Consider the following 15,277-nt stretch of genomic DNA (forward strand, 5'->3'; position numbering starts at 1 on the left):
GGCAGTGTTTGTCCTGCCAAAGGAAGGCCTCTAAGATCTTGTTTGAAGGTGACAAGGTCTAGTGAAGGTGTCCCTGTCTAGGGAGGATGGAACTGGATGATCTTTAGGATCTTTTGGTCTTCCAACCCAAACCATTCTGTGATTCTGTGATTTTATGGAAGTTGGTCAGATGCAGATGGGAGAGTCAAGGAAGCCTCCAAGCCTTAATTAAATATTAATTTCTGATCTCCTGGATGGGACAGACCAGTTGTTCTGGAGGTTTGATCTGGATAAGAAACCAGGGGTAAAGCCTCTCACATTCACCTGTTCAAAGCAGCTGAAGATCCCCCTGCTTGCCAGAGCATAATCCCCAGTCAAGGCTTGGAGGCTCCCTGTGGTTATGGAATCATTCAGGCTGGAAAAGCCCTCTGGGATCATCAAGTCCAACCATCCCTCAGCACTGCCAAGGCCACCACTCACCCATGTCCCCAAGTGCCACATCCACATGTCTTTTCATCCCTCCAGGGTTGGTGATTCAGCCGCTGCCCTGGGCAGGCTGTTACCTCATTTCCAGCAGTGTCCTCATTCCCAGACATCAAGATGGTTTAAACTCCCATTTCTGATCATGATCCTGAGCACCCCCAGCCCAGGGCAGTGGTCTGACCACAGAAAACTCCCACCACCCTGCCACAGCTGCCTTCCCACTGTCTCCACCCTGTGGCTTCAGCGTGCCCTTGAAAGAAAAGAGGAAAGATAAGGTCAGAAAGAAGGTTCAGGTGAGGATGAGTTAAATATACACTTGAAAGGCTGAGGGGAATCTCTCACAGAGATTCCTGGGGAATCTCTCACAGAGACAATGATGTCTGGCTCTGGTACAATCAGGGTGACATCTGGCATTTAGAGGATGGTGGCAGAGATTGGTGGCTCCAGGGAGATCTTCCTTCCTTCTGCTTTTCTGGCAGAGACCTGTAGCTCAGGTTTAAGGCAAGAGGACAAGCTGGCTACAAATCTTTTTTTGGTGACCATGAGGATGGCAAGGCCATCCTCACCTCCAAGGGGAGTCAGAGCTGGATGTCCTGTTGCCAGCTCCCAGGATGGTGAGCAGGCCAGAGCAGCTGGCCTTCCCTTCTCTCCAACACTAGATTGTTGGAGAGAACACAAACTGCTAATTTTAGCTGGGAGTGACCTTGGACAGATTAAGGGAGGAGGAAACCCTGGAGAAAGGAGGTCTGGAAGCAGCCTAGGAAAGGAGAACCCACGGCAGGTCACAGCCTGTCTGCAGTGGTGGGCAACCCCAAACGTCATGGGGAAGGGTGCAGCTTGAGACCTGGGAGAGCAGAACAAGGAAATCAGTGGTTTAGAGATTTTCCAAGCCAGGGATGGTGCTGTAACACTTGGCTCAGCCCCCTGAGAGATGAGCAATCCTCCAGAAACAGCCCCAGCCCTCTGCCTGCAACCCAACACAAACCTCTTTGGGGCAGCTGAGTGACCAAGGAAAATGAGCCCTGTTGTCCCTGGAGGGATTTCCTGGCTGCTGGCAGAGATGGAATGTTGCCCTGAGCAGCCAGTGGCGATGGAGAGGACTTTCCTTGGGCTGATTTGTTGCAGGTTCTGTCTCTGCTTCCCACCAGGAACACATCTGTGTGCTCTCTGCCACCCTCACAGCCTGGCTGTGGCACACAGACCCAGCTTCTCCTTGGTCAGGGATGGCCACAAATGCTTTTCACAGCCAACCTGGAGTGTCACCACCCTTGGGGATGCTCTGAACCAAAGACCCCTCAGAGAAGCAAGCTCAGCGAATTCTCCCTTGGCTACTGAGCAGCCTGGCCAGGGAGGGGGCCCTTGTGGAAAAAGTGATCCTTGTTACCTTTGGTGGAGCAGCTCAGAGCCCAGAGCCCAGCCTGGCAGGGCACTGATGCCCTTGTTTGCTCTGCAGTGTTTGCCACGGAATATTTACCCCGCTGTGTGTGGGTGGAGGTAAAACAGAGCAAGGTGAGGGCTCCTCACCACCTCCCCTCCCTGGCAGCCTCCAATTGCCAGCAAGGCAAGTTCCAGGCAGCCTGCTCTGCACAGAGCAGGTGGAGACACTTCGATCCCCCTTTTATTCCCTTGGGAGAGCTCCTGGAATGTGGCAGTGTGCCTGTGGGTGAGCAGCCAGTGCTGTCCTGCTCCAAACAAGAGCCCAGCGTGGGATGGCATTGAAATAAAATCCCATTTCTCAGGAGGTGGGACAATGGCTTTAAGCTGAAGGAGGATAGATTTCAATTAGGTATTAGGAAGAAATTCTTGTCTGTGAAGAAGCTGTGGCTGCCCCTGCATCCCTGGAAGTGTCCAAGGCCAGGCTAGACAGGGCTGGGAGCAGCCTGGATAGTGGAAGGTGTCCCTGCCCATGGCAGGGGGTTGGATCAAGATTAACTTTAAGGTTCCCTCCATCCCAAAGCATTCTGTGATTCCATGGCTCTGTGACATGACTTTGATGCTGCTTTGCTCTTGTTTTACCCCAGCTGACCAAGCTCATCTCACAGCTCCAGGGTTCAGCTGCAGATGGAGTGTTTGCTGTGCTGAATCTTTGATTAGACATGAGAAAATCCACACTGCTGGGAGTGCCCAGGTTCTGGGGAAAGCTGGGGCTCACACCTTTCATACAGACAGCAGCAAAACCACCCAGTGCTGCAGCTCCCCACAGCCCTGCCCTCTCACTGCTTTTCCTTTGCTCTCCCTCCTCTCTCCCCTCAGCACCTGCTGATTTTTCCATGCCAATCTCCCCTGCTGGCCCTGGTTCCGAGTTTCCAGATGCACTCCCCACTTTGCCAAGGTGCCACAGGGCACAGCCATTGCACGGGGAAGGTTTTACATTGCAGCCAGAGCTATTTCTACATCTGCAAGGTGAAGAACTGAGAAATACCACAAAAACCTTCTCTCCAAAGCCTCAAACCACTTGCAAACAGGGTGTTAATGACAAGGAACTCAGCACAAGACCAGACATTACCCACAGAGATGAAATTTCAGACGGAAGGTGGGGATGCAGTGACAGGACCAAGGCTGCACAGGAAAGCAAAGACCAACAGTGGAGGCCTGAATCTTTCAGTGTGAGAGTTGGAAATACCATTCCAGTGGCACCCAGGGAAGAAATGAAAGGATGATCTTGGATATTATGCAGGATGCACATCGCTTGATAACACTTTTAATCTTTGGGCCATTCAGGGGTTCATGCTCTGTCTTGTGGTAGGAGTTGACTCATGTCTTGTGAAACACCTTTGCACAGCCCGACAAGTTCTTGGGCAGGTTGAGTTTGACAGCCTGGATCACTTTTATCACCTTTCTCCTGCTCCAGGACTCCCCTTTGAGCCTCTGGCTGGAGTTCACCCATGTGAAGAGGCTCCTCTTAGGCAGCCAGGTTGGTATGGGGGTGAAAGGGTTTTTCCAGAGCTTTCTGATGACACTGGAGACATCCTGGGCTGGAGGTCAGAGATAACAGCACCCCACTCCTCACCTGGGATTGTGGCTGCACCCCCTGATGTCCATTCTGGTCCTTTTCTGCCCAGCAGTGGTGGAGGAGCTGCAGGACCCACTTCCCAGAGGTTTTGGTGGGTGTTTTGTAAAACTATGGATGTTTTGTAAAACCATGGCTGCTCATGGAGCTCATGCTCTCCCTCCATCCCCTGGAGAGGCTCAGCTTGGTGTCACAAGCCCCAGCCTGCTCCCCAAAACAAGGGAAGAGTTTCCAGTGGCTTCATGGAGCCAGGTCTGCCCCAGGGAACAAATTTAACCTGATTGTTCAGCAGGAACAAAAAGGACCGTGGTGTCCAGTGCAGAGGAAGCTCAGCCCACAGCCTCTTGTTATGTTCACCCTGGGCTTGGCCACGTGCTGCAACTGGCCATAAAAATATCCATTTCCTTTCTAATTTGAGCCACAACACTTGACACTTTGGCCTTGGGCGATAATGCAATGTACAAGTGCTCAGCAGACACCCTACAGCCCTTCTTCCTGCTTTGCTCCAGCACAAATAATCCACACTATTCACTTCAATAAAATATTAACAGCCAAGGAGTCAAACAGCTTTCATCTGTATTTATTTCCTGACTATCATCTCATTAACAGGAATCTGTTGGTTCTGCATGGAGTTCCTGGTATCTGGTAGAGACCAAGCTGGAGTTCAAACAAGGGGAAAGACTTTTACTTCAACTCCAATGAAGTTATTGAATAAATGGCTTTTTCCCCCCTGTGGTTTAAAAAGGGATATTTTGTAATTATAGCACATGTGACTTGTCCCTTGGGAACCACAAAGGAACTGGACCGACCCTGATTAATCTTAAATTGTTTCTAGGCCTCACTGGCCTTGAGTTCACAGGGTTCAGGTTGGGAGGATGGAGATCTTTTCCACAGCCCAAGGTTTTCCACCCAGGTCCAGTGTAGTCCTAGAGGGATGCAGGTCTTCCATAGACCTCCATCCATCATCCCTATGGAAAAATCCCAGATATCTTAGGGTTTCTGCACTAGAACTAACATTTCTGAGACTGGCTCATCTCAGCCAGTTCCCTTCTTTCTCAGTCTGGGAGATCATTTAAAATTGTTATTAAATCCTCCTTTCCCACTCAGGAGGACAACTCCTTTTTCTCCTAGGCCCTTGTGCAGCAGTGGCATGAACAATAATTCTGTGTCATGGCTTGGGCTTGGTTGGGTGCTTTTTCTGACACACATGACATAGAATCATGGAATGGTTTAGGTTGGAAGGGATCTTAAGGATCATCTCATTCTAAGCCCCCTGCCATGGGCAGGGACACCTTCCACTATCCCAGGTTGCTCCAAGCCCTGTCCAGCCTGGCCTGGGACATTTCCAGGGATCCAGGGGCAGCCACAGCTTCTCTGGGCAACCTGTGCCAGGGCCTCACCACCTTCATTCTAAAATCTTCCTTATATCTGGTCTAAATCTACCCTATTTTAGTTTAGAAAAATCACCTCTTGTTCTGTCACAACAGATCCTGGTAAAAAGTCTGTCCCTATCTTTCTTACAAACACCATCTGAGTATTTTAAGATTTCTCTTTCCATCTCTGCTGTTTCTTTCCCATATCTTCCCTTTTCCACTGTGAAATGCACCCTCTGCAGCTGGACTCAAAATCTGCTTTGTGGAGGAGAGAACAGCAGATGAAACTCCCTGGGGAGATGGTTCTGGAGCGTTCCCCCGTGCCCCAGCCTGGAGCTCACTCCTGCGCCACTCACACTCCTCCCATGTGCCACCTGTGCCCTTTTTCTTTGCCCTCCACACCTCAGCCCAGTGAAACTCCGGACTGGAGACCAGACTGGAGCTTCTTTTGGGCATCGCCCCGGGTTGGAGATTCACCAGAAACCGGGGAAATGGCATTTGAACCCTCTCGGGCTGGGTGTGGAGTGGCACCTGCCGTGCTCTTGCACCGGGAGCTTGTGCAGCGAAGGCTCAGCCAAGCGAGGAAGGATTTGATTTCTGAAGTTTTTGGTTTTTTTTTTTTTTTTTTACATGAGTTTTTACTTCCCAAGAGCCGCCCAGATTCGCTGGGAAGGAGGGACATCTCGTGGCCACACCACGAACATCTCTCCTTGGGCATCCCCGCATTCCCTCCCCGGGTACCACCCCAGCATCACCCCGCTCTGCCCGGAGAGGTCCCGGCATCTGCCTCCTCCTCCAGGGGCTCGCTCACACCCTGACACCTCAATAAAGAAATGGGAAATCCTCGTATCCAGTTGTTTATTACCTGATTTGAGGCAGAGAGGGGGCATCACCCAGCAGGTGTGGCCTGAGGAGGTGCGGACAGGACACCCGCAGCGCGGAGGGGGTGCAGCATCTCCAGCAGAGTAGGGCAGTGATTCTTCACCCCCAAACCACCAGCCTGACTCTTCAATAAAGAAGTGGGAAATCCTCGTATCCAGTTGTTTATTACCGATTTGAGGCAGGGAGGGGGCATCACCCTGCAGGTGTGGCCCGAGGAGGTGCGGACAGGACACGCTCGCAGCCCTGCCCGCAGCACGGAGGGGGTGCAGCATCGCCAGCAGTGATTCTTCACCCCCATAAGACCACCCTGGCCACGGACCCCTCTTCCCAGAGCTGCGGCTGTGGGGCTGAGGGGCTTTTCTCTATCCAGGAGGGTCACAAAGGAATTTTCTGTCCTTAGTGCCAGAGGCGATGCCTGCCAGGTGGGCACAGCTGTGCTACCTCTCAGCCACCTCTTCAGTCTTTGCGACAGCCACAGAGCCGGCAGCATCCTCCTCCCTCCCGTCTCTCCTCATTCCCCATCTCCACGCGCGGATGGGAGGAAGGGAAACCCGAGCCACCGAGCCACCGGCGGGTGGTGGCTGTCGCGCAGCGCTGTCCCCGCAGGGGCTGCTCACTGCTGCGGCTCGGGCTCGTACTGCTTCTCCGTGGAGGTGTAGAAATCCTCGAGCACCGACTGCAGGTACTCGAAGGTGGGGCGCTCCTCGGGGTTGCTGCGCCAGCACTTGAGGATGATGCTGTAGAGCTCCCCGGGACACGACTCCGGGCAGGGCATGCGGTAACCCCGCTCCAGGTTGCGAATCACCTCGGGGTTGGTCATTCCTGGGGGGGAAACAGAGCCCAGCTGGAGTTATTCAGCACCCGGGGTGGGGGAAGGTCGGTGCTTCCCGAAGTTCACACCCAGGCAGGGCTGGAGGGGCTGAGGTGGTTCCTGAATCTGGAATTCCTGAATTCTGGAAACTTTTCTTCAGGGTTTGCTTCCTCTCCATGCCTCTGTCCCCTCCCTGATTCCCCTCTCTGAGTTTGGTTTTGCGCAGGGATAACTGAGGGAAGGAAAGCCAGCTTGAAGGAGCTCTTGTGGCAAGAGGGACATTGAGAGGCTGGAAGGTGTCCAGGGAAGGGAACAGAGCTGGGGAAGGGGCTGGAGCACCAGGAGGGGCTGAGGGAGCTGGGAAAGGGGCTCAGCCTGGAGAAAAGGAGGCTTAGGGGGGGCCCTTGTGGGTCTGCACAACTCCCTGACAGGAGGGGACAGCCAGGGGCCTTGGGGTCTTCTCTCAGATAACAAGAGGAAAATGACCTCAAGTTGTACCAAGGGATATTTTGATCAGGTATTAAAAACAATTTCTTAATGGAAAAGGCTGTCCAGCCCTGGCACAGCTGCCCAGAGCAGTGGTGGAGTCCCCATCCCTGCAGGGATTTACCAGATGTGTAAATGTGGCACTTGGGGACGTGGGGCAGTGGTGGCCTTGGCAGTGCTGGGTTAATTCAATTTAGAGGCCTTTGCAACTTAATTCTGTGATCAGAGAGACAGCTGGGTGTGGAAGTGCCTGGACACTCATCCTGCATTCCCAGCACCCTGCAGCTATATAAGGGATCCTGTACCTGGATAAGGGATCCCGTACCTGGATAAAGGATCCTGTACCTGGATAAGGGATCCCGTAGTTGGATAAGGGAGCCTGTGCTTGGATAAGGGAGCCTGTACTTGGATAAGGAATCCTGTACATGGATAAGTAATCCTGTACCTGGATAAGGAATGCTGTATCTGGATAAATAATCCTGTATCTGGATAAGGGATCCCATACCTGAATAAGGGATCCTGTACCTGGATAAGAGATCCTGTACCTGGATAAGGGATCCTGACTGGATAAATAATCCTGTATGTAGATAAGGGATCCTGTACCTGGATAAGGGATCCTGTACCCAGAAAAGGGATCCTGTACCTGGATAAGGGATCCTATACCTGGATAAATAATCCTGTACCCAGAAAAGGGATCTTGCCTGGATAAGGGATCATATACCTGGATAAATAATCCTGTACTTAGATAAGGGATCCTGATCACAGAAAAGGGACCCTGTATCTGGATAAGGGATCCTGTACCTGGATAAATAATCCTGTACCCAGAAAAGGGATCCTGTACCTGGATAAGGGATCCTGCCAAAGGTGATGATCTCTGTCAGGAGGATCCCAAATGACCACACGTCAGATTTGATGGTGAAAACCCCATAGTTAATGGCCTCTGGAGCTGTCCATTTGATGGGAAATTTGGCACCTGTCCCAAAGGAAACAAAGGGAAATAAGTCCTGGAGTTAGAGCATCTCCCTCACCTGTCACAGGCACAAGAACTCCCCCAGACTGAGCCCTGGTTCCTTTGGGCTCTTGATTATCATTCTGTGGTTCTTCCTAGGAGAGGGGCTCCAGCCCTTTGATTATCTGCATGTCCTCCTCTGCACCTGCTCCATCCCAGAGCTGGATGGAATATTCAAAACCAATTTGGCAGATTTATTATGGGACAACAACAGTAGGATTTTATTCTGTATAAAATTTCTTTGGCTTTTGCCAAGGAAAATTGTACCAGATGATCCTTGAGGTCTCTTTCCAATGTGGTACTCTGTGATTCTGTGAAATCATTTATTAGAAGGGGGCTGTTTTAGCAAAAGTGCATAAATATAACAGCAAATATAAATTCCCCAGTCCTTAAAGCTGCATAGTTTTATTAAAACCAAAATAAGTCCCTTTTTATTTTGTCCACCAAGTTCTTGCTTAACCCACTGTAGACAGCAATGACCAAAAGGTTGCAATTTCAGTTTAGCTAAAAAAAAGCCCCAAAAAACCAACAGCAAAACCACCTTGATAAGTGGGAACTGATCATGTTACACTGCAGAGGAAACCACATTTTTATTTATACACATCCTCCCAGGACTGGAAATCCAACTGCAGGGTGTGAAATAAGCACCTCAGTTGTTGCACATCACACTCTGAGTGACAAGGCTGGGAAATGCAATATATGAAGTGAGAATTGTTCAAAGCAGATAGAGGGGAGGTGTTATTCCAGAGCAAAGCTAGCTGGAAAAAGGCTGATGGGAGCTGCTTTCTGCTGGGGAAGCAGCTCCTTTGGTTATTAACAGAATTATACTGATTTCATCAAAGCTTCTCTTAAGGATAAAACTGCCTTAAAATTTTGCAGAAAAGTCAAAATTCCCCTTCATGGCATTTTCCAAATTACATTTGGGATTTTTACTACTCTGAAAGAGTTCTGCATGTTGAAATGGGTACGATTTGTATCAAAAAGGATTTTGGGGACAGGAAATTGAAAGAAATGTTTATCTTATTAAAAAAAACCATAAAAAACTATTAAATTTCCTTTCCTCAGAGTATATTTTAAGTGGAATTTTATCTCATCCCAACTCTAGAAGTGGACAGGTTTCCAAAATTTGAAAATGTTCTGGTAAGTGCCACTTATGCCTGACTGAATTGTTTCATTTCAGTCACTTTTCCTGATGCTCTGTGGAGTCCCTTTGCAATCTGAATGATTTGATCTCATGCCTGACCTCGGGCTCAGAGCTCAGTACAGGGATGATCTCAGAAGTCTTTTCCAAACCAAAAGATTCTGTGATTTATTGTTTTCTATGTGGTCCCTCTGCTGTGGAAGGGACCTGATGTGGTCAGGGCTTGGTTTGCCTGGCACACCTGGAAGCTGCTGCTGGATCCAGATTTGTGGCTCCAGCTCTGTTGTATCCTTCCCTCTGGACTGAATCCCTGCAAAAACCTGGCCACAGGCAGCAGCCTTCATTAGCAGAGATCAAATTTCTCCTCTGGAGGGGCAGCAGACTCCCCCAAAGAGAATAGAAAGAGTTTTTTCCCATTTCCCCCTGCAGTTTTCAGTTGGTTTTATAGCCCCCAAGCCTTGCTGCCTTTCCGAGGACTGGATGTTTGGGTGTTTTTGTTTCTCGTGCCCTCTGCCTGATGCCAGCCTTGTATCCTGGCATTCCTGGAAGTAGGATGTTGGAATCCCGGATATTCCTCTGGCTGCCCTGGAGGACTTGAGACTCTGACAGGGGCCTCAGAGACCTTGGCATGGAGTCAAAGACACCTGTGCCTTCGATTTTACCCCATGGAAACAATTACCAGCTTTGTGCAAGGAGTTACAAGCCACAAGAGTTTGAATAGAATGTTCGTGAATTTGTCACAGGGTGCAAAAGTAGAATTTTGGGGTTTTTAGAATGGGGGTTCGGGAGGCAAGATGGAGGAATCTGGGTGTGTCCTGTCTTTCTCCTTCTTCTTCTTGGCCTCCATCTTCTGCTGTGATGGTGGCACTTTTGGATTGGTTTAGAGTGGAGAGGAACTGTCTAGCAGAGGTGATAGGTATTTGTCGGAACCCAGGAAATTCCTCTGGCTGCCCTGGGGGACTTGAGACACTGCCAAAGGGCTCAGAAACCTTGGCACAGAGCCCAAGACCCCTGTGCCTTTGATCTTGACTCATGGAAAAAACAATTACCACCTTTATATGAAGAATTACAAGTCAAGAGAGTTTAAGTAGAACAATAGTTAGTTTGTCACGGGGTGAAAAATAGATTTTTGGGGTTTTTAGAATGGGGGGGGCAAGATGGAGGAATCTGGGCATATCCAGCCTTTCTCCTTCTTCTTCTTGGCCTCCATCTTCTGCTGTGATGGTGGCACTTTTGGATTGGTTTAGAGTAGAAGCTCACTGTCTAACACAGGTGATAGGCATTGGGAAGTTATTGTAAATAATGTACACGTAGTTTTTAGTATAAAAAGATAACCCAAGGTGGTCAGTGTGCCATGAACCAACCTGCTGGACAAATCTCAGCAGGTCAGAGAAAGAATGTATTAGCTAAGAGTAAATAAACAACCTTGAGAACCAGAGCCAAGGAATTCTGCCTTCTTCTTCAGTCTTGGGGCTGGGAAAAAGAGACTTTCTGACACGTCGGGGCCATCTCAACACCAGAAAGCCCTTCAGTAGCAGGGTGGAAGATAAGGGCAGTGCTGGGAGGGACACCCACCTTCCTGTGCCAGGTACTCGTTCTCGATGAGCCTGGCCAGGCCGAAATCGGCGATTTTGCAGCAGAGCGTCTCTGACACGAGGATGTTGGCGGCCCTCAGGTCCCGGTGGATGAAGTTCATGCGCTCGATGTAGGCCATGCCCTCTGCCACCTGGGAGGGGAGGAAGAGCCCACCTTCATCATCACCTCCCCATGGGATCTTGGGTGGTTTTCACCCACCTTCGCAAAGCACAGCATTTTTACAGGGTTGCTGTTGTCTCTCTGTGAGCATGGATGTGCCTACGTTGCTCATGGATGGATGGATGGATGGATGGACAGGTGGATCAGCAGACAGGTAAATAAATAGATACTGCACTTATACAGGTGCAGATATTCAGCTTTACCATCCTGAGCAGCCAAGTGAAGCAGAACAGAAGCACCACTCTCTGTTTTGCCCTGAGTCGTGTCTGCAGCGAGAGCTGAAACCACATCACTGGATTCCCAGTTTCTGCCACAAAGTCTCTCTTCTCCAGTGGGCATTTTAGTCATAAACATTCCATTAAATATGTGAATTAAGAAAAGGAAAAAAAAACTCACAAAAAATCAAACTAGCAAATCACAGAATTATAGAATGGTTGGAAGAGACCTTAGGACCTTAAAGATCTTCTCATTCCAACCTCCTGCTATAGGCAGGGACACCTCCCACTATCCCAGGTTGCTCCAAACCCCACCCAACCTGGCCTTGGACACTTCCAGGGATCCAGGGGCAGCCACAGCTTCTCTGGGCACCCTGTGCCAGGGCCTCCCCAGCCTCACAGGGAAGAATTTATTCCTAAAATCTAATTGTGGCAGCTGGTGCGTGATGAGCCTCTTCCAATGACAGCAGCAATATTTCACTGATGAGTGCTGGGGGTTGAAAAGGGAGATTGATAGAAGACAGAGGTTGCCAGGTTGAGTCTCAGATTTGGACTGGGCATTTATTGGGAAGGTGAGTGGACGTGTGCAGCCCCTGCCAGCAAAGGGTAGCAAATATTAAAGCTTTTAAATGCCTGTGGGTGAGGGCAGAGCAATTTTCCACTCCATGCAGATTCACATGAGCCTCTGCACTCACATGTGGTTTCAAACAGGATACTCACACATACTTTCCAATGCTGCATTTCTAACCTGTGTCAACACCCCTCTAGTGCAAGGGCTGATTTCTGCAGTGGAAAATGGAAGAATTGATGTAATTTCCTGTCCTGATGTTAATGAGATAGGACCTGGTGCTCAGCCTGTTCCAGCCCAGAGTGTTTTCAAGCATTTACCCTCAAGACTGACCACAGGACCGAGCGTATCAGCCCAGACTGTTCTAATTTTAACTCACACGGATGTCATTGGATCAAAAATTGTGCTCCAGAGGGTTGGGCGCCTGCTGAGCTGTGATGTCACCCCAACACCACAGATAAGCAGATTGCAAAACAGCTCATGAGACTGCCCTTCCCTCCTGCTGCTCCTCCCAGAGATACCCAGGGAATGTCTGAGTGCCTGCCCTGGGGAGGTGGTGCTGGGCTGGGAGAGGGAAGGATTGAAAGTTGTTCTTCCAGTTGATGCCAATGCCTCAGGGATGGGTAAAATCCTTTCTACCCCGTGCTGAGGGTGATTTCTGTGGGTTCTGCACGATTGGGGTGTGGGGGTTTGGTCTGTGTTCAATCATCCTGGTCCTGCTGTGTGGTGAAATTTGCCCAGAGAAGCTGTGGCTGCCCCACCACCCCTGGCAGTGTCCAAGGCCAGGTTGGACAGGGCTTGGAGCAACCTGGGATGGTGGGAGGTGTCCCTGCCCATGGCAGGGGGTTGGAATGAGATGATTTCTCAGGTCCTCCCCACCCAACCCATTCCATGATTCCATAACTCTGTAACATTGGTTAAAAATCTTAACATTGGTTAAAAATCTTTGCTCTGAGTCACCCAGAGATTGTTCTGGTCCTGCACAGAAATGCATCTTGCCAATTTCTGGGGAATGCTCCCACCAACCCCAAGGGCTCTGTACTATGGATTAATTGGAATAAGGAATTAATTAATTAATTAAATTAATTAATTAATTCCTTATCCTCAGGAATGTAACACAAATCACAGCCTGTAATTTCCAAGAGAGGGAATGAAACAATGAAAGATGGAGGGAGGGAAGTGGAGCTTTCAGGAGAGGAGGGAAGGAGGGAAGTAATTAAGTCAAATACCCTAAACAGGGAGCGTGCATTTGTCTCCATAACATCTCACAGACATCAATGATGAAGCTGCAGATATGGAAAATTTATCAGTAGTGAAGAGGGAAGGAACAGAAAGAGGTTCCTCTGCACCTCTATGGAAAGTTCAAAACAAAAATGACAGAAGGTGGCACTGCTTTAAAGCGTTTAAATCTTTTCATTCTGGTTAAAGCAAGAATTAAAATATTTCACTATAATAAACCATCCCCTCAAATATTAAGATTTTCCAGTGGTTAATTTATTAAAAAGCAACTCTATATAAGGGCTGGAACCAGCAAACTTTGCACATTGTTTCCTCAAGTCCACTTTGACAAGAGAAGCTGAGTGATTTTATGGATAAATCCCATATTCAGCCTCATGCTTCAGGGTATTTTGGTTTTTTTGCTAATATTTCCTAATTAGCCTGACTCTGCTCTGGATGAGCCAAATTCTGTCAACAGCTGTCTGGGACCAAAGTGCAGTGATTTAGCCATTCTCATTCTTCATGTGGTTTCCCTAATTTTGCCCTATTTGTGTTTAGAGGCACTTCTGGACTAAAATTTTAAGCTGCAGCTGCAGCTATGAAGATTTGCAGCCTGGAGATGCTTAAAGGCTAAAAGTTTGTTTTCCTAAAGAGCAATATTCCCAGATTTGAGGATCAGAACATCCTTTATGCCTCATCCTCAGAAGGGCAGAACTGCTGGTCCCGCATTGGAAATCTCTTTGTTGAGCTTTTTCTCCTTTTTTGGTAAAAAATAAAGAAACATTTTTTTTTCCTGCTCAGCAAGGAAGAAAAGCAAAAAAAAAAAAAAAAAAAAAATCAGACCAAAACAAATCCAACCACCCCCCAAAAAACCCCGAACTCCAGATCTCTAGCTCTGCACTAAGTTATCAGAGTGCTGCCCTAAGGACAGAACTGATATGCACATGGACAGAGAAGGATGAGGAGAATCCCTAAGAGAGCACAGCAGGAGGAGCTGTTCTTCTCCAGGAAACCTTTGCTCTGACTGACTGCAGACTTGCAGGAATTTCACTGAGTTATAACAAATAACTTGGATCCTTTTCCCACTGAATGTTCACTGACCTGAGCAGAGATATCAATGAGTTTGGGGAGATTCAGTTGGCTTCCTTCTTCTGTCTTCAGGAAATCCAGCAAACACCCTGCAGGAGAGGAGAGGAGAGGAGAGACTGCTGTCACTCTTCTGAATAATTTACAAATTTGTTTTCCCTGGTGCTTCTCTGAATATATGCAACAAATCTGCCTCCATGCTAAGGGAAATCTGAGGAGCCAGAATGGGTGTCCACTGGAGTATCTTTCATTAGGAAAGCTCCCAAACAGCCCAAATTCCCTTCATTTTTTTGCACAGATCCGTTGCAAACTTCTGGGCATTCATAGTTTGAACTGTTACAAACAAGAGGGGACAAAAGAAAGGATAATTTCACCATGAGGGGAGTAAAAACCTGAAAGAAACTTCCAGCGAGAACAGTGGGGAGGAGAACTTTAAACACTCATCAAATGGAGCATCACCATAGTTTTTTCATCACCCAGAAAGTCTCTTTCTGTATTAGAATCAAACTTTTGGGTCACTTGCTTGCAGATTTGGTACAACCCCTCCTGCCCACCCTCATTCTGCACAGGAGCACTGGCCAGACCACCAAATTGGTTGTGCAGAAGCCCAGCACAGAGCTCCAGGAGGGTTTTTACCATTGGCCATGTACTCTGTCACAATGTAGATGGGCTGCTTGGTGACCACGGCGTACAGCCGGACCAGTTTGTTGTGCTGCAGCTTCTTCATCAGGTTTGCCTCTGCCAGGAAGGCATCAGGATCCATGCTGCCCTCCTTCATGGTCTTTACAGCCACCTTGATGTTGTTCTTGTAGTAGCCTGCAGGGAGATGATGGTGTTTTGAGGAATTTTGGGCTATCTGCAGGCTCTATGGGGCAGAAAACCACAGGAACAGCTTGAATCCCTCATGAAGGAACATGTGGCAAATCCCAGTGCCGGCAGGTGTGAGAGAAGAAGGGACGCTCGTGTCACAGCTGTCACCCATGAGGCTGCATCAGGGATGGTCCTTGCAGTGAGCCCATCCTCACACAGCCCTCCCAGACCCTTTCTGGGTGAAACCCCTGGGGCCTCCCACCAGCTGGGCTCTCCAATCACCCAAATGCAGCCAAAAAGGCAGGACTGAGCAGTCAGCACATGAACTCAGCCTGGTCCTGTCCACAATCTCCATTTCCACGGCAACCAGCAACCACAAAGAGGGTGGCAAAGGAAGCTGAGCTCCCCCCACTTCCTCTCCTGCTGATTAGCAGTAGGTGGGAGGGCATCA

General features: G+C 49.1%; 1 protein-coding gene across 1 annotated transcript in view; it reads right to left on the bottom strand.

Moving 5' to 3' along the window:
* Nucleotides 1-6,340: 6,340 nt before the first annotated feature.
* Nucleotides 6,341-15,277, bottom strand: part of BLK (BLK proto-oncogene, Src family tyrosine kinase) — a 35,847-nt gene continuing 26,910 nt past the window's right edge. The window contains exons 9-13 of the mRNA XM_036380311.1: nt 14,653-14,832; nt 14,032-14,108; nt 10,750-10,900; nt 7,866-7,997; nt 6,341-6,549 (exon numbers count right to left, since the gene is read on the bottom strand). Coding sequence (XP_036236204.1) covers nt 6,341-6,549; nt 7,866-7,997; nt 10,750-10,900; nt 14,032-14,108; nt 14,653-14,832 — 749 coding nt within the window. The remainder of the gene's footprint in view (nt 6,550-7,865; nt 7,998-10,749; nt 10,901-14,031; nt 14,109-14,652; nt 14,833-15,277) is intronic.

The sequence above is a fragment of the Molothrus ater genome, chromosome 3 (genome assembly GCF_012460135.2).
Source record: "Molothrus ater isolate BHLD 08-10-18 breed brown headed cowbird chromosome 3, BPBGC_Mater_1.1, whole genome shotgun sequence".
Classification (NCBI taxonomy): Eukaryota; Metazoa; Chordata; class Aves; order Passeriformes; family Icteridae; genus Molothrus; species Molothrus ater.